This window comes from Sceloporus undulatus, unplaced genomic scaffold (assembly GCF_019175285.1).
Source record: "Sceloporus undulatus isolate JIND9_A2432 ecotype Alabama unplaced genomic scaffold, SceUnd_v1.1 scaffold_20, whole genome shotgun sequence".
Classification (NCBI taxonomy): Eukaryota; Metazoa; Chordata; class Lepidosauria; order Squamata; family Phrynosomatidae; genus Sceloporus; species Sceloporus undulatus.
The window spans coordinates 1,570,543-1,596,627 of record NW_024802942.1 but is presented as its reverse complement, the minus strand read 5'-3'; the positions used below and the strand labels follow the sequence as shown (position 1 = coordinate 1,596,627).

General features: G+C 39.6%; 1 protein-coding gene across 4 annotated transcripts in view; it reads right to left on the bottom strand.

The window, feature by feature from the left end:
- Positions 1-26,085, bottom strand: part of LOC121917496 (protein dopey-1) — an 83,518-nt gene that overhangs the window by 20,707 nt on the left and 36,726 nt on the right. For 3 of the 4 annotated variants that reach the window (XM_042443514.1, XM_042443515.1, XM_042443517.1), the window contains exons 11-22: positions 25,787-25,906; positions 23,586-23,700; positions 23,091-23,120; positions 21,269-21,499; positions 16,915-17,539; positions 14,077-14,351; positions 12,437-12,589; positions 7,785-7,885; positions 5,300-5,559; positions 2,431-4,435; positions 1,624-1,735; positions 130-312 (exon numbers count right to left, since the gene is read on the bottom strand). In XM_042443514.1, the coding sequence (XP_042299448.1) occupies positions 130-312; positions 1,624-1,735; positions 2,431-4,435; positions 5,300-5,559; positions 7,785-7,885; positions 12,437-12,589; positions 14,077-14,351; positions 16,915-17,539; positions 21,269-21,499; positions 23,091-23,120; positions 23,586-23,700; positions 25,787-25,906 (4,210 nt within the window). The remainder of the gene's footprint in view (positions 1-129; positions 313-1,623; positions 1,736-2,430; positions 4,436-5,299; positions 5,560-7,784; positions 7,886-12,436; positions 12,590-14,076; positions 14,352-16,914; positions 17,540-21,268; positions 21,500-23,090; positions 23,121-23,585; positions 23,701-25,786; positions 25,907-26,085) is intronic. The other variant, XM_042443516.1, reaches the window with a different exon arrangement.

Below are 26,085 nucleotides of genomic sequence, written 5' to 3'. Positions count from 1 at the left end.
AATTTAACAGCCAGTTTACTTCTAATGGTCCTTCAGGTACTCTGTTGGTGATTTATTACACAATTAAAGAAATACAGCTCAATCTAGTTGACAAAGCACACCCCCTCTTCAAACCTCTGATGTTCTGACCTTTGTTGATCCAAGATTAATAGTAGTAACAGATGCAGCAGCTGCAGCAGTTGTTCTCTCTGAAGAATCTGCCTGTTGCAGGATACTCCACAGAAGAGTCACAGATGACATGATCATGTGAAGGATAGACAAGATCCCACTGCGTGCTTCAAGCATGTGCTTCTGATCAACATTAACCAGAAGCTGGTTCAGATAAAAGGAGGGGGGGGGAGGAAAGCAATCAATTACTCCCAGTGATACTGACAAATAGGAATGCTTCACCCTCAGCTTCCTTCCCTCTGGATATACATTTCCCTCTTGCATTCTCCTTTCTATTTTTAATTAACACAATGTCTGCAGTGTCTTGAACGTGAACCAAAATTATCTTTAAAACATATTTTGACACTATGGTTAGAAGCCAGTTTAAAGCTCACAATGATCACCCTTTCATGGAATGCAGATATGATGCTAACTACAGTTTTCAGATGGGATGGGGGGAGAGGAGGGAAGGGAATGAACATGTGATCCTGAATGTTCCCATTCTTTTTAATATAATTGTAAAATCAGGAAGCACTGTGTCTATGTCAAGCCAGAATTTTGTTTTTATGACTCTACTAAGCCAGTATAAGCAGCTAATTCAAAAGTCATCAAGAGAAACTACTATCTTTTCCCATGTTGTTTGTTTTTTGGGGTTCCACAGAGCATCGTTTGGGCGCTGACACACCCATGTGTCATCATGGCGTGCTCTGTATTGACGGGTGCGCACTAACATGGTGCATGGGCGGTGAACGTAGGGCTGGGTGCATGTGAACTCCCAGCCCTATCTAGCCCTACTTTTGGCCCCAGGCCGGCAAAAGTGCCAGTCTATTTAGGGCCTATGTCCTCTTCAGTAAATAAAGTACTAAGAAAGAGTTTTGTTTACTGAATGTATAAGCTTTCCTTGTGTCCCTAAGAAAAGGTAAACCATATGTCAAAATTAAGAGATGTAGCCAAGTTAGTCTAGAATATCAGCATACAAAGGGACTTTGTAACACATTTGAGACTAACAAGTAGAAAGATGTTGCAGCATAAGCTTTCACAGACTTTTATCTGAGGAAGTAGACCTAATCTATGAAAGCTTATGCTAGAACATCTTTCACGCAATTAGTGTCAAAGGTGCTACAAGATCACTTTGCATACACATATCTCAAAATAAATGTAAAAACCTGTAGCTTTATTCATTCACAGTACGTAGGTTCTTTACTATTGGCTTCAACAACACCACATGACAAATGCAGTACTCAAAACTTGGGGGGGGGGGGTTAACAGCCCAATGCAGAGACTTACTTGGTGACAACAGAAGAGGCCAAATCAATGGCATCATAATCATACATACGCCATTCCCAGAGAAAAGCACACATTTTAATCCTAACAATAAAGACGGTAGTTTTTTTCTCCAAAGAACAAACACAAATACATTTTAAAAACCATAAACATATGAGGAAATATACAACCAAATCCTTGGAACATCCTTACCTGATGATACTGTGCAGAAGGGTCAAGTAAGCAATAGTGAATAATAGTAGTAATGCCTTCCAAAAGAGTAAGCATCATATCAGGCGGAGTAACTGATGCCATCCAAAGTGGCCTAAAACACAACATGGAATTTGTTCCAGTTTTGCAAGGAACAATATACACAACTACAACAAATAAGTATTTACTATACTATACTACCTCTCTGTAAGGTCAATATCCTTTATCCACAATTCTGAAATCCAAAATGCTCCAAAATCCAAAATCGTTCACATGGGTGGCTGATATAGTGTCATTTTTGCTTTCTAATGGTTCATAAACTTTGTTTTATGCACAAAATTGTTAAATACAATGTGTATAAAATTACCTTCAGACTATGTGTATAAGGTGTGTAGGAAACAGAAATGAATTTCGTGTTTAGAATTGGAACTCATCTCTAAGATATCTCGTTATGTACAGTCAGCCCTCCAAATCCACTGTTGTTTTTTATCCATGGATTCAAACATCCAAGGATTGAAAATATTTTTAGAATATATAAAATTCAAAAGGCAAACTTTGATTTTGCCATTTTATATAAGGGACACCATTTTATTACACCATTATATTTAATGGGTCTTGAGCCTCCATGGACTTTGGTATCCACAGGAAGTCCGGGAACCAAACCCTAGCAGTTACCAAGGGCCCACTGAATATACAAATATTCCAAAATCCAAAAAAATACAAAAGGGATTTTGGATAAGGGATACACAATCTCTCCTCTCTCTCTGTATAAAAGATAAAGTTTGCCAAGTAGAAAAGAGAGAAACATGCCTACTGTCAGACAATCCTGTTTCGTATCTATATTGCTGAATCAGGTTATCCAGGTTCCTGCAAAGCTGTAGGGTTACAGAGACAACCACCCTTTGGAGCACCTTCCCCATATAAGGCAGAGAAGCAGTAATGAGGCCAATCCACTGGGGATGCATTTTACAGGCACATGGCTGGTGTAATGCTCTGATCACAGCACATAGAAACATGCCCTGGGAGGTTATTGGCTGAGAGTGTAAATACTGCAGGGATGTCATTGGCTGCTGGGGGTTGATGTGCTCCAAGTCAGTTATGACAAAGTCAAATCCTGTTTCATTCTCCTCAGGCACAGTCATGACTCTGTGCTCCAGGACAATGAGCCGCTGGAGGACTTTTAAGAGTTGAGACTGGAGGGTGCTACCACTGTCAAACTCATCCTCAGAGAAATTAATAAGGCTGTCTTCTGAGAAACCCTCCTCAATTGCCACTATATTTTTCCCAGCTATCTTCTCACTGTGCCACTTTTGGGCACTGAAGATGGAAGACAATAAACAATGCAGGACCACCTTCTGCACCTTGCATTTGGACAGCATGTCTGAAATGAAGCTGGGGAAGCCTTTGGTGGAACTTTCCACCACTTTTGCCAGCTCAGCAAAGAGAAGAGTCAAGATCTCAATGCTCATCATCTGCATGTTACGGTTGCCTATCAGGTCTTGAGAAGAGACTTTCACATGTGTTGGATAGTGGCTCCGCATGTAATACAAGCACAAAGAAATCAGGATCTCTATGTACATGGAGCTCCGAAAATTATGATTTGAGTCTACTGGGATATGGCTGTAGAAGTCTTTGCCCATAACAGATATGCGATGTCTGGCCAAGAGATTTTGAAGTAATGATAATTGAGGCGTATAGGCATTGTTGACACTGGTAGTAGAGATGGCATTCACAAAACCAGAAGGATTTGTTTTCAAGATGGCTTTAATTGCAGAAAAGGAATACAAAGTCCTTGAGGAGTCATACACCTGAAGGTAGAGCAATACATGCTGATACAAAGGGTGTATGTTAAAATGGGGTGATTTCCGCATCCCTGGAGACCCTGCATCACTCTCAATTTCTGAGATCTCTCCCTCTCCACAGCTGTACCAGTTTTCCAAGTCAAGGCCATCACTGAAGAAAACACTGGTTTGTTTAACCTTCTCAGCTTGTGCCTTCTTCTTCTCTTCATCTTTCTTCTTGGCGATTTTGACTTTGGGCTTTGCTCCTGGCTGCTTACCGGATTCTTTGACAATAGTTTCTTTCTCAGATGTTTTTTCAGGCAGTTTCCCTTTGAAGCTGAACTGTATACTACTGTGACTTCTCTGCCTGGACCTGGCTTCTGTTGATGCCAAATTTGGGTCACTGAGAGTCTGCTGGCTTGCTGAGATACAAGGGGAGGAGTTGTTTCTGGAGATTTCATTGGAAATGCTTTCAAGTCCTGTCTCAGTTGAGGCAGATAACAACTGGGAGCTGTCATTGCTAAGTAAACTGCTCTGGCTGTCTTGAATGTTTGGTTCTTCCATTTTAGTTACCTCTTCAGAGGGATCTAAACTATTTACTGTAGCTGAAGTATCTTCTGCATACAGATGTTTAGCTGGTTCAGTATCTTCACCAAGCCCACTGACAACCTTGCATATCAAGTCTATGACCACTTGCTGAACTATTTCATCTGGTGACTCTCCTCCCAAATGCTGAGAATTGTCTGGTGCAGTCAGGCTTTCAGCTTCCACCTCATAACTAAGGTTATCCCCAGCAGAGGACTGGGAACAGCCAGAGTCCGAGCTCTGCATTATTTCTATCTGATGGTCAGGAAGGTCAAAATCAGAAGAAGCCAAAGGAATAGTTTCACTGCTGGTACTCAGTAGGGAGATCCGGTCACTTAAGGGGTTGACAGTAAGACTGAAGTTCTCCATTTCATCCATGGCAAGTTGTTTCTCATTGTTCTCTTTGGCTGTAATGTCTTTTTCTTGATTTGCTGGCATGTGGGAAAACGCTTAAAGAAAAAGACAAAAAATAACAGGTATGAACCTTTTTCTACTCAAACAATTTTATATAGTTATTTGATCTGAGCAATCAGTGAGAGCTTATGAACATCAATCACACAGCTTTACTTTGACTTTATCGTTTGTTGTGATGGACTGCATGCAACTCAGTCCTAATCTGAAATGGTAACTACATATTCATATTAGGTTTGTATTACCACTCTACAGCAGCTGAATGTAAAATCTTTAGGGGAAATGGAGAAAGGGTGAAAATGAAAGGGCAGAGAGTTGGGTGTACACATTTCTACAAATGTTTGGATTAACCACTTTACAAGGTTGCAGATCTCCAGAGATGCAATCTGACCTAGGAATGTCAATAATTTCCAAAGTCTCTCTGTAGGAACAACAATACTTGTCCAACTGACCTCTCCACAAATATGCTCCTTAAAAATATGTTTATGAAATCTGACACCCCCCCACACACATAGAAAGATATTATAATGTTGCAATTTACCTTAGCACATGAACAGAGCTAAGCCATATAGTCCTATCATTGGCACTGTACATGTGACAGTGCCTTCTCCAGCAGCTGTTGCATACAGCAACACTACTTAATCTAGTTATTTCTGAGTGAAGAAGCATACATATAGCTCCATGTGAGCCAAATGCAAGAGTAGGCCCCTTCCCACTAGATGTCTGTGGTATGAGTATGAACTTCAGGGGAACAACATCACATGCAGGCACTCAGGGCAGAGCCACGTGGCATCATCCCATTCCCTCCTTGCATGTTGAGGGAGGTCAAGTAGTGCATACTTGAAGAACAAATAAGTAGACAAATGAAATAAGTTCTTCACATAAACACATAGACTACTTACAACCATCACAGTTAAATTTCTGCATAAAATGCTTTTCATTTTCATCTTCAGGATAACAGGGAGATTTATTCCAATAGCATTCAGCTTGCACTCTCTGAACCGAAATGCGCTGAGTTTTTGGATGAAGCAGCAGTAGAAGCAAAGGTTCAAGGACTCGTGCAATGTCATGACGCTGGAGTACTTGATTTAACCAGGCCTGACCAACTGACCAGGTAGAGCCATCTAAACTGTTAAGGCTATCAAGCATGATAAACAAGGACCTAAAGGGAAAGAAATCCAAAAGACAATTACAATAGGCCAATAAAACCAGCAAGTGTTGTAACAGTTGGCATTGGCTAGAGAGGTCAATTTCTCCCAGTCTAAACTGCTCAGGGACAAGCTTATTAAAGGATTGTTGCTTATAGCAGGACTAGGGAGGATTTCTGAATGAAAAGGAAGTGATGGAAGGAAGCAATGATAAAGAAGTGAAATGAGAGGGAGATAGCTGACATAAAATAGTAAAGTATTGCAAGAACCAACATTATTTGCAATGTGTTACCTATACCCTGGATTCCCCCCAAAAATTTTTTTTGGGTGGGATTCAATATTAAGTCATTACTCCTGAAACATCACTCTTTCTAGGGCTGGGGCTGTGTTGGTATTCCCCCCCCCCCATTTTTCTAAATTTAAAGCTTAAGTTATTTCAAATTACGTTTTTAACTAAAATAACAAGCAACACTAGACAACTATGTGATGTAACAAATAACATGAATACATTATGCTTTTTCAAAAGGATCAACTAGTGCTAACATGAAAGGTTTTTGAATTAAGTTCCAAGCTCTAAAAATGGGTGGTTGCCCATCTGCCATCATTTATTTTTGCATTAGCCTTGCCCATTCTAGTATGTGGCATTCCAAAAATTGTTCTATAATGTGGTCTTTCATACTTATGAAGTTCTGTATCAAAAATAATAATTTGGCCAGCTACCATACTGTGGTCCACAGCATCTTCCATCTGGTGGCGCAGTGGTTAAATGCCTGTACTGCAGCCATTCACTCAAAACCACAAGACCAGCAAAAGGGCCCAAGCTCGACTCAGGCTTGCATCCTTCCGAGGTCGCTAAAATGAGTACCCAGACTGTTGGGGGCAAATTAGCTTACTTGCTAATTAGCTTACTTGCTGTTCACCGCTATGATCTTTGGAATAGTGGTATATAAATAAAACAAATTATTAATTATTATTATCATAAATTAGCTGAGCAATTTTTTTCTTTTACAGTTAGGTTATATTGGAAATATTTTTACAGTTCAGGAATTGTTTGATAAGTGAACTTTGAAGTCATTTTTGCCGTTAGCTCTTACTCTACCATCTCATTTGTTGTGGGACACTGATTTCTATTCCTCTACCAGAGTGCATCCTCTGTTTATGTTCCTCTACCAGAGTGTTGTTAGTTACTGTTGAGTTGACCTTGACTCATGGGGACCCTGTGGATGAGACACCTCCAAGCCCCCCTATCCCCCACAGCTCTGCTTAGATCTTGTAGGTTCAAGCTTGTCACCTCCCTAAATTAGTCTATCTGGTGTGTGGTCTTCCGCTCTTTTTACTGCCTTCAATCTTTCCTGTTATTATTGTCTTCTCATTATTATTGTCTTCTCATGATGTGGCCAAAATACAACAGCATCTATTTAACCATCTTGGCTTCCAGGGAGCGTTCTGGCTTGATCTGTTCAGGGTGCATACAGAAGCAACCTTTAAAAAGTCTAGCAACAGATTTATCTGTGCTTCAGGCTCAGCCAAGCTTCCTCCCACTTGTATAAAATAAATGCCAGACACTGATACAGTCTACTGGGTTTATTCATTTGTTCTGCTCCATCCTCCTTCCCTGCCTTTTTCATTCGCTCATCCACTGAAGTACTGATTTGGTAAAACACAATCACTTAAAAAACAAACAACGCAGAATTGCAAAACTGCTCAGTGGGAGGTAAGGAGAGATATAGATGACTTTCTGGGAGCGCCCAATCAGCCATGTGTCCAGACTCCTAATCATGCAGATTTAAAGAACCAGTTTTTCCCCAATTTGATACTGAAGAAGGTGCAAGTTATTAGAGAAGAAAACAGTGAGTGCAGCAGTCCAGCACTCAAATAATGTTACTGTTGAACACACCCTTCAACTTTTCTCATAACCTTGCATGTCTTACATTATAAGATAAGTAGGATAGTACAATTATGAATTGCTTTAATTGTTTTTCTTACTGAATAGAATGAAGCAGGAGAATAAATTCACAAATCACCTTAACTACAAATGATGTCTTTTCACACCCACACTTTGTGGAAAACTGAAAAGTAGGAAGTGGAGTAGGGAACATAATATAACTTTGCTAAAATGGTTGCATGTATAAAATACAGAAAGCACTTCCAAATTACAATGTTTGAATAGAACATTGATAAATCAAAGTCTGAATATTTAAATAGGCTTATACAGAATCCATACGTGTTCCTAACTTACCTGTCAAATGAACGGCCATATGATGAGGACTTGTTAATATGGAGATCTCTGGTGAGATGCCAGAGCACTGCAAACTTTGCATGAGCTTCCATCCTGATTTTCTGCAGGATAAAATGATAGATTAATCCAGGCATATCATCCATTCAGTTGGAAATGTGAGCTGGAATCCTTATGGCAGTTATGAATCTGTAACCTAGAGCTATACTGTCATGATTGTTATGCAGTCACAATCCCTATATCACCCTTACTTTAGTGGCAATGTAGGAACCGTGAAAAGTCCCCTAATCTCTATTTATCAGGAAACAGCCACTGCAATTAACCCGGGCCTCTTCTAGCTGACTGACGGTCCTACTTACCCCTCACATGAGCAATTTCCAGCATAAGGGGGAACTGCAAAGGGGTCCTGATTCTCTCTGTCACACCAGAGATTGCTCATAGGAGAAAGAAGAAATGGCTTTAACAGAGTAACAGAGGTATATGTCCCCATCAATTGTAGAGGCTGCTTTCCGATAGGTAGGGATGAGGGGGTCAGGTTGTGATTCACTGTGTAGCTTACGCTCAACCAATACCAAGGGCCCACTGTATAGCAATTTAAATCAGAGCAAAGTGAGCAAGCATGAAAATAGTAGAATCAAGTTACTTGTTTTTTCACATCACAAATGAAAACAGTGACTGGGTTTTGGTTCATAATAATTTCTGTACTTTATTTTAACATAAGCTAGGTTCCCTCTAGTTCAGACCAAATTTAATTGCTGCTTCAGCCATTAGCCTTGACAGCATTATCCCTTTAAAAAAATCCACAGGCAAATCACCATTGGAATGACATACACTTAATATACACAAAAATATCGTAAAAATTTCTACAAAGCTATTATTTAGACATGGCACACAGTTCTCCAAGCACAGAACTATAACAATTTGACCTTCCAAATATATTAAGTATTGTTATATGATGAAACAGTTTGATTAAGCTATTACTAACAAGACATTTCTAGATAATTAGAGAAAAGAAAAATATGAGTTTAAAGACCAGAAGTAAGCTATGCAAAACAAATTTGCAAAACTACTCCCTACAGATGTTACATGAAAACTGAGATCTGTGCCACTGTAACATTTGGAAAGGTATCAGAATATAGTTGAAAACTGAAACGCCAGGAAACTGTGCATCAGTGTTCGGGGGGGGGGGAACGGGACCTCAGAAGGCAACAGTTAACTAAAAAATGGATATAATTACATACTGAAGCCATTCATAATGGAGCAGTGGAAAGATAATGCTTTGGGGCTAGAGTTATGGATGCCATCAGCATGTCTTTGTATTCATTCTTTCTAAAAGTAAAATGCTAAGTCCTTTTCTGAAATCTTTAAAAGAAACAGCAACAAACCCTGACACACAGAGGTAAGATTTTCATGACCTATGAACCCCTTACAAGCCCCCAGGAAACCCCCTCCTTATTTTTTTCAGGAGGAAAAAAAATATACTTTAGAGAATCTCATATTAGATAAATATGCCATTTTAGGGAGTGTCCTAAAACGGCATGAAACAACAAGAACGTAATAATAATAATAATAATAATAATAATAATAATAGGTTTTATTTATATACCGCCCAATCACTGGGAATCCGAGCGGTTTACAATAGAGGGGATAACAGACAGTTCCCTGCCCACAGGCTTACAATCTAAAAGACACAACACAAAAGGAGAAGGGAATGGTGAGGGGGGGAAGGCATTTTGTAATGCCAAAACAGGCCAAAGGTGATTGCGAATAACATCAATTATGGCCTCATTCACACTATGATTTAAACCAGGGGTGGTACCCATCCCACCACAAGTCTTGGCCATTTTTCCCCTCACAGCACTGTTGTGGGGTTGTTGTGGGACTATGGATTTCAATTTACAGTGCAGCCAACTGGTCCATTTAAATCACACTGTGGTCCTGACCAAACTGTGAAGCTGTTTTCTGTTTCTGCAGGAAACTTTTCAAGAGGGGTAGGGCAAGTAGGGGGTGTTCTGGGGGGAGGCAGCATTTTTTTCCCCAAGAAATTTCTGCAAATTGTCACTTTTTCGTGGGTTCACGAGAGCAAATCCATGGGTTCCATGATGGGAATTCTTCCCTAGCCTGGCACGCATTCATCCATGGGCCCTGTCAGGGCCAATGATGCAGCATGTTTTTTTTTAAAAAAAAAACATAATTTGACAGTATCTTGCACTGTTGTATTTGTGTGGGTTCACAGGAGAGAGTCCCAAACTGTGGTAGGAATTCTCCCCTGGCATGTTAGCATCTGTGGGTGGCATGGCAGATTCAGTCCAGGGATGGGTGCATCTGGGGGTGCCATGGATCAGCTGTTGCTCCCAAAAAACATGCCTTGCACTCTCTGCTTCTAGCAACCCATTCCCAAGCATGGAAGGGAAGTGGGGAGGAAGGTGCGTGTGTGTTTCTGACTATGGATCAGCTGTTGCTCCCATAGAAATAAAACCCGCCCTGCACTCTCTCAGCTTCTAGCAACCCATTCCCAGGCACAGAGGGAAAGTGGAGGAGGAGGAGGATTATGTACATCTTACACAAACACACATACATAAACACATACACATATGAGGCCCATGTTAATCACTAATGTGCACCTCTGAGTGCTTGTGTAACCAGAAACATGCATATATATATATATATATATCATATGATTGACATTAAAATAAGAAAAAGACCCAGGATGGATTGAACATGTCTGAGATTGAGAATCCATTTTGTTGCAGTGCAAAAGTAAGTGTGCATGTGAACTGTGTTAAATAGACATGGAGGCATTTGGTATTGGAAAATGTAATGTGAACTTCATTTCGGTTCCAATCGATTCTGCGATCCCACACCTATTCACCTCAAAAATCAGGGTTTTTGCGAATGTGAATGACTCCATTGAGCTCTGGTGACACAGTGGTTAAATGCTGATATTGCAGCCACTCACTCACAAACCACAAGGTTGTGAATTACCAATACCAGCCAGGGGCTCAGGGTCGACTCAGCCTGGCATCCTTCCGAGGTCACAGAATACCCAGCTTGTTGGGGGCGATTAGTTTACACATTGTAAACCGCTTAGGGAATGCTTAAGTGCACTGATAAGCGGTACAGAAATGTACTTGCTATTGCTAATATTGCTTCTGGTCATGAAAATGGCAGCTGCAATTGGGTGGGCTTTAGCCCTCCAGAGGAGCTGAAAACCTACCATTGTGGCCCTATAGGTTTTAGTGTGCCCATCCCTGTATTATCAGAAGGAGCAATGTAGTAAGACAACCTCTACTACAGGGAAATAAATTTAACAGAAGCTCTTGAAAGACCTCAAAATCACTGGAAAATGAAGTTAAAAACCATTTTAAAAACCCTGCATTTCCCAAACCGGAAATAAACAGAAATGTCCAAGATTTGAAGGATATTAATAAATGATAAAGTGAAAGAAGACTGTATCAGTGGGAGAAAAATCTGTATGCTTTTCCTAAAAAGATGGTGAGAAAGCAACATGGCATGAGAACATGACAGCAATCATGATTTGCCAATTGTAGATATAACATTTATAATGCAATCCTAGGCATATTTACTCAGGAATAATCTCAATAAGGTTTCTTCTGAGTAAGCTCCAAAATCAGTAATACAATAAACACCTTCATTAGGTCAACCAAAAAGACACAAAAATCTGTGCAAGCCTTCAAAATCTCCAGATTTCTTCTTCCAGGAAGATGTCGTCATATCTGGAGACTGGAAAAGCTTGGACAAATTTTGGTGCCCTTTCAGTTGAACTGAAAGAAAATATAACAAAGACGTATCTGAATTTTTCTTACAGCCAACATGGCAACTTTCCCTTTACAAATTTGTAATCAAGTGCCTTCTGGATACAGACTAAGATGTTGCCTGTGAAAATGAATTATTCTACATATATTTTATATGCACAAGTAAGCTTCTCACATTTAATATATCATGATATTCAAAGAAATTGCCATGTTAGTCTGGATGAGTATGCAAAGCAATATTGTAGTACCTTCAAGAGAAAGAAGTTTGGAACATAAGTCTCAAAGGTGCTACAATATTCCTTTGGATATCATTAAATGTTCATTAGAAATGGCTGAAATAATGTTCCTTTACGATAGAAATTACAGCTCCATAATGGAACTACAATCAGATCTTATCTGAGTCATTTTTTAGTAAACATACAATGACTATCATTTATTAGTAAAAACAATTCATCTTAGGTATGGAGTGAAAAGGAGAAAGCAAAAATAAAAAAGGATTATCTTATTTTCTCAATTTAGTGCCATCTAGGAAGGTTAACTAAAAAGAACAACAGGATAAAACTGGCAAGAAAACTAGTCTGGTGGCAAAGGAGAGCCCTAGAAAGAAGGCAGACCTGAGAAAGGATGTTAAAACTGGACAGTTTTTTCCTGCACGGTGTGTGCTATGTGGTTGGATGATATTTAAAGGCAGCACAACTGAACAAAAGAAATACCTGCTTTAGAGTTTTACTGTTCATAACCACATGACTCTCATAGCTTGCATTTTACTTGCATAAATCTGCAATGACAATGTAAGGTCCTGAAATACTCTCACTCACAACAGCTCTGTTTCCACATTTCATATATTTCCAAAACCAAGGCTGGTATAAAGGGTTTTACCTTGTCTCTGTGGGTCAACTGCTGGCTGATAACATCCTCACAAATGCTAGAGGATGGAACAAGATTGTGTAACTGGAAAAAAAGTTCCACACTCTTCTGGTGATGTTGAGGAGTTCCATCGCCTAACTGGTCCCATAGAGTTAATGCCACATGCTTTGGCAAGAAACACAGGAGAATCACAGAGAAGGAGGGGGTGGGGGACAGAGAGAGAATGTTATTTTTACTAAAATAATATTTCCATCAGTGATCAGTTGATGATATTGTAGGAAAGAGTAGCTTTGGTGTGGGGCTGTTGGAAACATTGTTTGACACCCAAGGCGCTCATGGTGTTCTTACATAAAGGATAAGGCACTCTTTCTCATTCAATTCTCTTCTCCTGCTTCAGCATCACCTACAATGCTCTACAGGCTCTTTTGATTTTTCAGGAGTAGTTCTTGTAAAACAAGGAATAGGCAAGTACCACTGCATAAGCAGTATCACCTGTGTTTTGGGGGGTTTCGAGTGAGGGTAGGGCCCAGTTAATACTTGGATGAGACAGCAGTAGGAATCTCCAGTCATAGAAAACCCAGCAACCTGGGCAATTATTGCCAATCAGAGTTAGCAATACTAGTCTTTTGTTGTTGCTGTGTACCTTCAATTTATAGTGACCCTAAGGCAAACCTATCATTGGGTTTTCTTGGCAAGATTTGTTCAGAGGAGGTTTGCCATTGTCTTCTCCAGAGAATGAGAGATGGACAAATAGCCTGACTCAGTTTGAGACAGCGTCTTATGTTCCTACTAGTACCTTCTTGGTGAACTGCACTCTTCAGAAAGTGGGAAAGGCAAAAAGATAGTTCCTGTCCCAATTAAAGATCAATCAATGACTCACTAAAATAAAACTGCAACAGATATTACTACATTGCTGGGAAAGTAATAAAAAGTGGTAATGAACTGGGTTAATCTGTCTCATTATTAAATATATTGTGTAAGCAGAATTCCACTTGCAAAACAGATTTTCCTCTCAAGTTTTGCCATCAGGCATAGGCATTAAAAATCAAACAGGGGAAAGACAAAAAGGATGCAATTGGAGTCATGTGCCTACATTTTGACAAGATGTTGTTATATTTATTATATTTTGTTACTGTATTTTGCTGTATGGCCTTGGATATGTTTTTTGGATAAACTATTATAGGTTGGGGGGGATCCTAAAACAGCCTACCAAAGTCAATAACAGAATAATATTCACTCACTAATTTAAAAAAAATATATTAAAGGTTTAATGTCTGTGTTCTGTTATTGTTAAAGACAACCAGCATGATTTGAGCATTAGACTGTGACTCTGGAGACCAGGGATCAAATCCCTGCTCAGCTATGGAAATCGACTGGGTGAGCCTGGGCAAGTCACACTCTCTTGGTCTCGAAGGCAAAGCAAATCTTGCCATCTGAACAAATCTTGCCAAGAAAATTCCATGGCCTTAGGATCGCCATCAGTCAGAAACGACTTGAAGGGGCACAACAACAACAACATTATTGTTAGAATATATACACTATGTTCCTACAGGAATAAACTCTACTGGAATGTAAGCAGAGCATGAATATAGAGTCTACAAACAGCAGCACACTTTCATTATTGCAGAAGCTACATGACCATTTTACTGTACCTTGAAAAAATCTGTTTTTTCAGCCATGTACCGGAGGTTGCCTTGATTGAGAGGAGGTCTGATGACAACAGCCACTCTTCCCTGGTTTGGACTAAGAGGTTGTGCACTCTCTACATTATTTAGGCTTTCTCCAGTGACCATCGCAACTGACTGAGTCAATCCAACTAGGTCCATAATTAATGAAATAGTAACACCTTGGATGCTAAAATCATTTGCTTGCCTGCAAGCACTCATAAGAGTCTGGAGCCACAAAGGGGGTTGCTCTTGCTCACAATCTGCAATAGAGAAGAATATGTTCCATATTAATTATTTTCCCTACCTTGCTTATCTATTACATCACCATTATAACCAACATCAACTATTTTTCTTGCAGGAACACCAACATTTTATTTGTATTTGTATTTTGTCAAATTCTGTTTAGTTACATAAAACAGAATTTGATGGCATTTTTCTATTACCTTCAAAATACCAAAACCAAACCAGAATCCTGTTTAGAGTTCTACTCTTTATGTACATTCCAAGCCCCCTCTCTGTTCTCAGTTTGTTATGATTAGGACAACCTGGATACCCACAGAGACCAAAGGATTGTGAAAAAATACAATGGTTAGCCTCCTACTATCAAAACTGGCAGTTGGCAAGTGTAAGGTTTGGAGATGCACTTTTTTGAAATCTTTGTAAGCTGATTCTCAAATTGCTGTGTAGCTTGATAGTGATCTTTTACATGCATCTTAAGTTTGCCTGGTTCAGTATATTGTTTCTTAGTTATTGTATTTCACAAGGATAAAATAGGAAGCACGTTCCTCCTATTTTGGCATCTTTTCAGTCTATGTCTTGATAATAATTATTAATGCATATTTCCTAAAGGCACCAGATCCCATCTAATCTTGGAAGCTAAGCAGGGTTTGCCCTGATTAGTACTTGGATGTAAGGCCACCAATGAATACCAGGTGCTATATATTTCAGAGGAAGGAAATGGTAAAATTATCTTTGATTACTCCCTAAGAAAACCCTATGAAACTATGAGGTCTCCATAAGTCAACACATCACACACACACATACCACCCCACACACACACACCCCACACACCTACTTTTTAAAACAACTGTTGAAGAAAGCTATAAGGAATGTCTTGTCCAAAAATGTTTTAGGCAATATGTGTGGAATAAAACTTTTGTTAAAACTAGCCTTCAAGGTGCATCAGTCTTGCACATTGAGTTTATTAGGATATTTCCAGTTCCTTCTACGATGATAGATATAGATAGATAGATAGATAGATAGATAGATAGATAGATAGAGAGATAGACAGACAGACAGACAGACAGACAGACAGACAGAGAACCTTGAAGGTAGGTGGGCAACTTCTTGAGAATGGTGTAACAGCATTCACACCATTCTTTCCCCAAACCACTGCCATCTCCTGTTCGTTCCAATGTCACACTGGTTGCTCTCATTTCTAACCTCCTACTGCTTTTTCTGCAGCCACCACAAAATACCAATCATTATGTTGGAAAACATGGCATGCAGGGAACTGTACCTTGATTCTCATTAAAATCACTGGCATTTTGGTAATGGAATTTGCATTGGGAGTGTGGGATAGCCAGCTGACTAGCAGTGTGTTGCCCATTCTGGCCTAGAAGGAGGTCTTGGTGCAGAAACTTATCAAACGTGCCAGAGGAAAGGACTACTTTAATCAAAGTATACCGCTACTCCCAATGAACATACAGTATACACTCCAACATTTCCTAGATGAAACTTGGGACATATGTGGCTAAGCAACATCAGAGTGTAGTCAAGAAGGCAAAAATTATTCATGAGGGAGAACACACAATTTGGGAGAGCCAGAGCAGTTTGCTATTGCCTGAACCTCTTGGGACTGGCAAGACACCACTCCCTCTTGTCCTCTCCCCCTGCTCTGTTCACTGAGTGCAAACTACTCTTCCACTTTGAACTCAGCTTGCTAACTTTGCTGTAATGGAAGATGAAGACAAAGAAAGAATATGGGCAGAAGAGAAGAAGCTGGATCATTTTTAAAGCATCTGAAAAAGTGAGACAACTCTTGGAATAATCACTGCAAAACTAAGGATGCCTAGGCTAGGATCTCATGGCTGTGCATCAGAAGTGGGCAAATTCCTGTGGGAAAAATGGCATGCATCATTTTCTGTTGCTATTTTGAGAGGAACGGCATAGGAAAATGGAAGTATTTGGGGGGTATCACAGGGTTCTGGGGCCCTTGTGGGAATGTGTTGGAGATAGTTTCTTTTGTTCTCAACATTTGGGGGCTTTCTGTGTGATTTGGGAGAAAAAAATATCTGAAAATTGCACCTTTTTAAAACTGGGGGAGGGGGTTTGGGGGCACCAAGAACTACAAAAGGTGGGGAGCATGGGACTATGGGCCCCACTATGGTCACCCTTGCTAAACATGAACAGAACTTTAATGTCCAGGAAAGCAATTTATTAGCTAAAAGACTAATTGCTCTTCAACAGACACCACACAAAGCACCGGAGGGATCTAAAAGAACTAGGATACATATGATGGAACCAGATGTCATACTGAACTCTGATGGCCTTTACTGTACTAAGGGTCTTATGTCAATAGCTAAATCATGTCTGATCAACCTAATTAAGCCCCAAGATACCTCACACCAAACCATTTGTAGTAGCAAACATTCTAACTTTCAAAAAATTTCAAGGAATAAAAATAACTTGATTTGTGTTGACATAAAAGGCTAGAAAATAAAAAGGCAAGGTAACAAGCTTCTGGATTTTACCAAAAGAGGCATTTTAAATTCAGGAAGGAAACTTAGCAGGGAAGGGATAAAAATGTTGCAGATTACTCACCAACATCTGCCTTCTCAGCATGTATTTCGGAGGTATGATTTCCCTCTGCAATGTAAACTGGAAAACTTGAACATTCAAGGAAGAGCTGACATGCAGCCATAAAGGCAGAGAGGTATTCTTTTGGTGTTGCCTTCTTTGTAATTTTCTTCCTTTTTGCTGCATCTCCTTGTGACTCTCTAGTGCACTGCACAGTCTCTCCTTTCCCTCTGGGGAGTTCCTCCTGAAGCTCTGTCACCAAAGGCTGGGACAAGGAATTGCATGGAATGATGTATAAGTTGATAAATCTGGTTAAAAACTGCTGGACATACTCCAAACAGCACTGCATTGCAGTCTTTTGGACCGTTGTTGTCTTCCCACTTCGAGATCCTGTCCCCTGGGTCACCTTGAAAGCATGCTGCACAATGGTCTCCTCCGAACCCACTGTTGAGGCTGTCTCTGTCTCTGAAGAAGCACTACCAATGATGGGGATGCCAGGACCCCCAGTTAACATCCGGTCAATGTCATCCACAGTGTCTGCCTGGTACTGGACAAACTCAGTAAAGCCACTTTCAGATGAACGGCTGCTTGGAGGATTTTCACCGTCTTCAAATACATCGTTGGGGTTTTCTACTGAAACTAGTGGGATCTAATTGAAAGAGGAACGGAATAAAACAGTGAACAAGACACTTCATATTGCATGTTAACAAGGACCATGTTTCCACTTTTCTCAGTAACAGAACTTGCCTTTTGCTTATAATCTAAGGGTAGGTCCAGAAAATCAACTACTACAACCCATCTGTGTGCATGTATTTTACCACCATTGTGTAACAAGATCTTTCTCGACATGGATATTTGACTTGCAGAAAGCAAGGCAGCAAAATCCCTTCCCATTATGTATTTCCATGTGAATCTGTATTTTGAGTAAAGGTTTCCACTTTGACAAGTTTCTCTAGTTGTGTCTGATTGTAGGGGGTGATGCTCATCTTCATTAGTAAGCCAAAGAGCCAGCGTTGTCAAAGACAACTCCATGGTCATGTAGCCAGCATGGCTGCACAGACGTCTGGTACCTTCCCACTGAAGTGGGACCTAGTTATCTACTTGCACTTTTACATGCTTTCGAACTGCTAGGTTAGCAGAAGGTGGGACTAGTGACAGGAGCTCACTCTGTCTCATCTCCTTGTGACTCTCTTGCAGTCGTCAGAATCAGCTTCTTAACCACTAGGCCCATGGAAATCAAGGGAATTAAATTAGTAATGCCTAACTCAAGTCCCAGGGATTTCCTGGGGTTATCTCTAATTAAATCTGGATCAAGCCCTAGGAGGCTGAGTAGTTTTGCTGAATCCATCTATTTTACAGTATTTATTTATTTTATTTCCTGCCTTTCTCCCAGCATGGGATCCAAAATGAATACACTAACATAATTACTAAGATATTAAAGGTTCATTTAACACATATAGGAAGTATACCACATTAACTTCAGAAGAAAAAATGTATGCACAATGTCCACACATTCCACTCACTATTAGTGTGTTATAATGATTCTCTCTGCATATATTTTCACTTATTTTCATTTTCTGTGCATTCAGTTTTGCAAGGTTTTTTTTGTCAATACCTCCACTGACATCAGCAACAAATAAGCACAAACAGAAGTTTACATCCACCAAAATATGTGGCAAAGAATTACAGGTAACATCTTTTTATATCCCTTTGTCCTACTGGTATCTAATGCCCCTATTCCCTAAAATAACAGAGCTCAGACTGCAGTTCCCTGTTACACCACAATATCCTGCCTTTCTTTCACAAAATAATTCAAAGTGGATAATAACAAGCAGTTACAATAACAGACGTTAAAAATAAAGCAAGTTACAAAAAAGAATAAATTACATACAACAAAGTCAATCACAGCCAAAATAACTTAAAAAGAAGAGTGCACACCATCTCCACAAGCCTTTGTGAAAAGTGGGGAGGAAAATCAAGTAGTGACAGCACCCCCATCCCAAACCCCAAGCTCCTAGCATGATTAAGAATGCCCTACCCCTTATATTCATTTAGGCACGTTACAGACCACCCAAAACGGGCGGCCTCGCGCCGCTGCCGGTTGCTGCGTCCGGGAACCACAGCAGCCAAACGATTCCCAGGTGCAGCAAGAAAGAAGCGCCAAAATGCGCATCTGCGACTTCAAAATAGCGGCGCTCATCTGTATGCGGTGCTGCCATTTTGACGTACTCGTTACACGTGAGGGGCAAGGCGCATCAGGAAGCGCCACCCCTCGCGCATAACAACAGCACCTCTATGGGCCCGTCTGTAACGCGCCATAGTAAAACTCAGAAAATGTAAGGGACAAGGAATAAAACCTTACAAGTGATATGATTATAGATCCAAGAAGGACTATACAGCAAGAAGCAGCCATTAAGACAACCTGGTCTCAGGCCCTGCCCATCATTTAAACCAGCTGCTGCACTCGGCTGATATGGGCCAATATCTTAGGAAGCAAGGCTGATGGTGACATGCAAGAGCACTACCTCAGTATTGGTGCTCTATATGTGGGACTCACTGCCCCAAGAGATTAACTCAACTTCCTCTTCATTTGTGTTTTGCACTAACGGTACACCTCTCTTTAAACAGACATTTACCACTATTTTTTGATTTAATGAACACTAATTAGATTTAATTGTTTTCAGCTGCTTGTAGCTATGGTAAATGTTTTAAACACATACACACACACAATGTGCAGACTTTTAATGGCAAATAAACATTCAGAGACACAAAAGCAATGCATATTTGATGTATTTTTTCATGCTTTCCTTTTATTAGCTTCCGGGCACAGTACAAGGTGTTGGTTATCACCTATAAAGCCCTACATGGCCTGGGTCGAGTCTACTTGAAGGAACGCCTCCTCCCATACAATCCTTCCCATACACTCCGATCTTCCAGAAAAAAACTCTTACAATCTAGAAAAACCAGACTGGCAGTGACCTCCTGAAGGTCCTTCTCTGTCACTGCTCCAAAAACTTGGAATGACCTGCCAGAAGAGATTCGCCAATTATCCTCACTCGAGGCTTTTAAAAAGGCAACAAAAACCTTTCTCTTCCGGCATGCCTTCCCCAATTGATAATGTCCAGAACCAATTGAATCCCCCTCCTTTTATTATTTTTCTTATTTGTGATTTGTTTTTAACTTTGATGTATTGTTGTACATTTTTTTTTTTACTGTTTAATTTTATAGTTGGGAGGGAGGGTTGTGTCGGGGTTTTGTGGGGCTTGTTTTTATTTTTATATATTGTATTTACTTTTTTGTTACCCGCCTCAAGCCTCAATCAGAAGAGGCGGGATATAAATAAATATTTATTATTGTTGTTGTTGTTATTATTATTAACATGTTTTTCATTGTCCATTTCACCTGTGAAAGCCCCCAAAATATATACTGGACTGAAACATAATTGCTACATCATAGTTTATCAAAATTAAATGTATGTTTTTTGGAATTTTATAACTTCGTTTCCCTTTGTTTTCATCTTTATGTCACTCTGAGAAACACATTTTTCTAGGGGGAAAATGGGGAACAAACGTCAACAAGACAAGCAGTGGCTAAATGTTGGTACTGTAGCCACAAGGTTGTGAGTTCCATCTCAGGGCTCCAAGGCTGACTCAGCCTTCCATCCTTCTGTAGGTTGGTAAAATCAGTTCCCATCTTGCTGGGGGCAATTGGCTTACAGACTGTAAACTGCATAGAGAGTGCTGAGTTCACTGATAAGTGATATAGAAACGTACATGCTATAAAATTACTGAGGAGAATAAATTTTCATGAGTAGTAGATACCAACTGTTCTTCAGATTCTAGGAGATAGTTTACTGTCCTATAAACCATCAGATTAGCTCATGATTTTATTTATGCTTTATTTCCTTTTGCTTCCAGGTAAACCACACATAGAACCAGTGTGGTGTAGTTTGGGTGTTGCTCTAGGAACCTGGAGACCAGGGTCAAATCCCTGCTTGCCTATGGAAACTCACTGGGTGACCTTTGGCACGTCATACTCTCTTAGCCTCAGAAGAAGGCAAAAGCAAATCTGCTCTGAACAAAACCTACCAAGAAAACTTTGTGAAGGCTTAGGGTCTTCATAAGTCAGAAATGACTTGAAGGCACACAACATGCAGGTATGTTCCCAGGTAGTTAAAGAAAGGATATGACAGACTCAGTTACTTTTTAGAAGATATGGGCTGACAAATTGCAATATGTCCCCTTCTTGAAGTACATCATGTATTTTTAAGCACACAATAAGGCTTAAACAATCATCCAATTCTACAAATGCTGTTAAACAGTTTTAAAACTGAGTATCTTATCGCTCAATAAAGCAAAAAGAATACAACCAGAATTACCTTTTTATCTTCCCATTCTTTGATGGTGCTATGCCTACTTGGTAGCTGCAGGACACCATCAGTACCAGCAGATAACAGTGGAGGTTGAACCTTGCTAAGAATCTTTGAGCAGAGTTTCAAGGAATCTGTGAGCTCAGACAAGTGTAAAGTTTGGAGGTGACTTGTCAATGCAGAGACCATCCTGAGCAACAACTGAGGAAGGTGTTCAGTTTGTATTTCGATATAGGTCTCCTACCAACAAAATAGATATAACACTGTTATCAATGATATGTGTAATTTATTCTTACAAGGGCTTTTGACTACATATATGTAGTTTCATTCATAATCAATCTGCATAAAATCAGAAAAACTTTTTTAAAAAACTTTTAAACACCACCAACAAATGTTAACAGACTGGGATGACAACAAAGTAACTTTTCTGTCTTCTCTTCCAAGCAGCCTGTCCTGAGGTAACCCTGCTGGATGAGCTATGGCCCAGTGAGAGGACTGAGAGAAAATAGGTGAGGACACTGAAAACAGGCAGAAGCAGCATTGTTGAATGGGAACGCTTTTCTCAGCTGGTGCTTCTAACTCATTTTAGTGATTGCCTTCTTTTCTCAGACTTATTATAAGCAACAGCTAACCCCTTCCAGTAAAGTTTCCTGACTCTCAGAAGAGACCAGGGGCTTGAGGACAGATGAGAGACGATTGTTGTGGATAGCAGGTGGGAAAGACTCCATCTCATTCCACCAGGATTTCTTTGGATCCAAACCAGTATCAATATATGTTTTCAAAATAGTATTATCTCATTTACAGTCTAATCCTACACATGTCTACTAGAATGATGTAGAGTCCAATTATACCTACACTGAATCGCAACCTCTCAATATAGAGGGGATAGCCATGATATTGGACAACATCCTTTTTGGAATCAGGTGAAGATAACTATGCTGTTGCTTGCTAAATACAGTGGATTCTCCACATTTGCTGGGGCTAGGGGCACAAGACCCCCATGAAAGTGAAAAAATCACAAATAAAAAACCACTATTTATTATCTAATAGAACACCTCTCTATGAATCTCTAGGCCCTCCAGGGCAATTCTATGGTCAAGATCTGCCAGATGTTGACCATGAAATTGTGCTGGAGGACCTACACATTCGTAGAGAATCTCTGGGATCTCCAACATGACCTTTGGCAGAAGCTGACGACAGAGTCATGCTGGAAGACCTAGAGATTCCTAGAACATATTAATTAAATCCATGAATAATCAAATCTGCAAAAGTCAAAATCACAAATGTGGAGGGCAGACTGTACATATATAAGAAATAGGAATGGGAGAGACATGTGTATGCACTATAGAGAAACATCCTTATTATTATTATTATTATTATTATTATTATTATTAACCTTTATTTATAAAGGCTTCATGTATATTCCACAACAAGAAAGGAACCAACACAGCCTATTGAGAATTTTAGGACTAGTTTTTACAGGGTAGTCTCCCCAGTGGCATATGTTGCTTCGAACTACCTTAACAGCAATGATAACATTATCTGAATAATTGCATTTTCCTTAGTCAAAACAAAATGTGATTAAAATTATTAGATTGTTTATAAAATAAGCACAGCTGGATGTGAGTACTGTGTGCTGCAAATGAGAAAGTAATGCACACGTACTGCACAGAAATATTTTTTGTGCAGTACCAACACCAAATTCCAGACTACATTAGCTAACAAAATATTCACAATGCACTCACAGCTATTTTTAATCAAAGTAAATATTGGCAGAACTGTGTAAAGAATAATTTTTAATCATAAGAGGAAAACAGGCTGAATGTCATACCTGACAAAGCACTCTCATACTTCTAGTAGGCTTTGAAATGAAAAAGCAAAGAATTTGAAGAAAGACAGAAAACAGAGAAAAAGCATTTCCAAAAGCCTTCATTAAGATACATAAAGTGTACAGAATACACAGTTGAGACATGCATAAATTACTGCTGTTACCTAACAATTTTAACAAAACCACATTTCAATGTCTTCAGTATAACATCACGAAAAGAAGAAGGGTTGCAACAAATTCTAATGTCAAGGAAATAAAAGAGATCTTAATCCATTTTTAAATAAACATGCAGATTACAGTGTGGTGAAATCTAATTCTCTAAAGCAAAGTCATGCTATGCTATTGTTTGAAGCAATGCCAGCTAAGTTACATCTAACAGGGTTAACATCAACCTCCTGCCACCCCTCTTAGCATGCCATCTATTTTATTAAACACCAAGGAGCTGCAGAAAGAGCGCAAAATTCCTTTTTTATAACCAGTAAGCAAAGGGAATCTTACCAAAGATACTATATCCAACAAAAAATCCACCAGCAGACAGAAATTGGTGAGAGGGAGATCAGTGTGCTCACTGCCACCACTAGGCACAGTCTGTAGTCGGGCATGCAGTGTCCTCCTATCAATTGAAAGTAGTTTATTTTGTTAGTAGCAAGGCAGCAATGGAAACAGCCAATATAAGAAGTGAGCACAGTGAAACTCACCTAATACAATAATACTGGTGCAAGTAGCAGATTTGCATTCAGCTACGTAATATCATTTTATTTTCTTTTTTTAATATTCTTTATTTATTACAATAACATTTTAAATTGTTGAACATTAGTAACTAGCATATCAAGGAAATTAAGGATCCAGGTTTCTTTTTAATTTCTATGACATTCACCCAGAGATTAGGCTGACTGAACAACTGGTGTAGAGGTAGACTTTATCCAGCTGTTTCATGGTCCTGAACGGTTCTGCCCCTGCAGATTTCCATGACTTCTCCTACAGTATTCTGCAGGGAAAAGAGGGATTGGTAAAAATTGCTTCCTTACACTCCATTATGGAGCATCCTCAGAGGAGAATTCCAGTCATAAGAACTCTGGATCCAACCCTACAGCACTAACAGGTAACTTACATATCTGAATGGACCGTCATAGACTAACCACAACAGACAAACCTTTCATATAAACTCACATATCTTCAAGTCTATGTTTTTCATTGAAGTCACACATTGCAGGCCAAGTGGCAATGATAGGAGGGCTGTTGCTTTGGCACTTACACACACAGGCATTATGTTAAAATGAAAAAGGACCACAATGTTACAGATACAGAAGCTTGGCTGTGCATGGGCCCTGACCAAGACACTGGGTAACTCATCCGTGAACTGATAACTCTGTTCTCCCAGGTAGCCTGTTGTGAAACACCTGAAGTAGCACAGGTAGCATTCCACATGAGCAAGAGCCACTGAATGTATCTCTGGCTACCAGGTGATGAGGCAGGGGCACCTGCTCCTGAGGTGGGTATGACCCCTGTTGCCCATCCCCTGGTTTCATAAGGGGATATGACAAGTTCACAAGCCTGCAGGTACACTATCTCCACCCAAGCTGCAACTACCCCCATGAAAAACTACCCAGAAGTTGTGACAGAAACATTGAAAATGCAAATGATTACAAATCCCAATAATAAACAAAACATAACTTCAAGGGAAGGTGAGTGGGATGAAACCTGATTCCTGAATGTGGGCTCCAAAGGAATCTTTTTATGCATCACCAGCAGACTTGACTTAAAATCTCATGACCATGTGGAAAAGAGCATTCATTCCACAACTAAATGAGCTGCTCCCTTACATCCAGTTCTACATCCAGCATAGGAAGCCTGAAAAAATCTGCATGGGCTTCTGGGACAGAGGTATTTCTAACTCAAAAGATGGTGCCTTGTCTCTGCTCCCCCATCTCAATGAGGACTACAACACAAGCTCCCAGATAAGTCTGGAGATGTTTTTCAGTTAAAACACATCAAGTTCTGAGTAATGATATGGGATAAAAAGCAGTTGTAAACTTGTTCTCAGAACAAATAAAAAAATAATGTATAAACTTATAAGTAAAAATTAGTAAAAAGTGTATATTAAGTATTTCATTATTTTGAAATGAATGTATCATTTCCCTAGATCAGAAGGAGAACAAACTTATTCTGTTCCTCCAAGATAGGGGGGTAGTTCTGTATGTCAACTTTACACCCCTGAGAGACACCATGAGCTTCATCAGCTGTAATCCTCCAGCCTCAGTAAGCAAGTCAGAAGAAATAAGACTTTAAGTAATTGTAAGCCCATTTCCAGTTTTGTAAAACCCAGAGTGTACTGTGTACATGTATGGAGCTGTGCCTTCTTTTAGTGCAAAGCTGCTGTTCCTGGAGGCTTCCAGGAATGGAAAATTAATTTTCAATAAAGGAGCACTGAGATATCCCAAAGGAGTCTGAGACCTACAAAAAGAGTTTTGAGTGCCACATACAACCCACAAGTCAAACAATTCCCATTCTTGTTTTATAAGGAAACAGTAATAAACAAACCATCATTAACAAACTGAAAGATACAGACGTGTTAGTCTGGATCAGTATGCAAAGGGATATTGTAGTACCTTTGAAACTGAGTGAAAGAAAGTTGGATCATAAACTTTTGTAGACTAAGTTAACTTCATCAGATGCACTGTAATTTAAATTTAACTTACCTACAACATTCTTCAAACCAGCGGGCAATGTAATCCCACATATAATAAGGCTCAAAAGAATTAAAGAGAAGATTGGCAGTTTTAATCAGCTCTGCTGTTTTCTTATTTTCCCTCAGTTTACTGGAAGAAAAATGTTATTAACAATATTTAGTATGGTTGCTTTCATCTACTTGCAGTATTGCACCAAATCTATTCCTTGATTTTTCTCACAGCTAGCACATCATCATCTTTTCCTTTCTAATCCTTTGGCTTTCTGCTATCATTTCCATATAGGAAATCTCCAGCTACTGCTTCTGAAC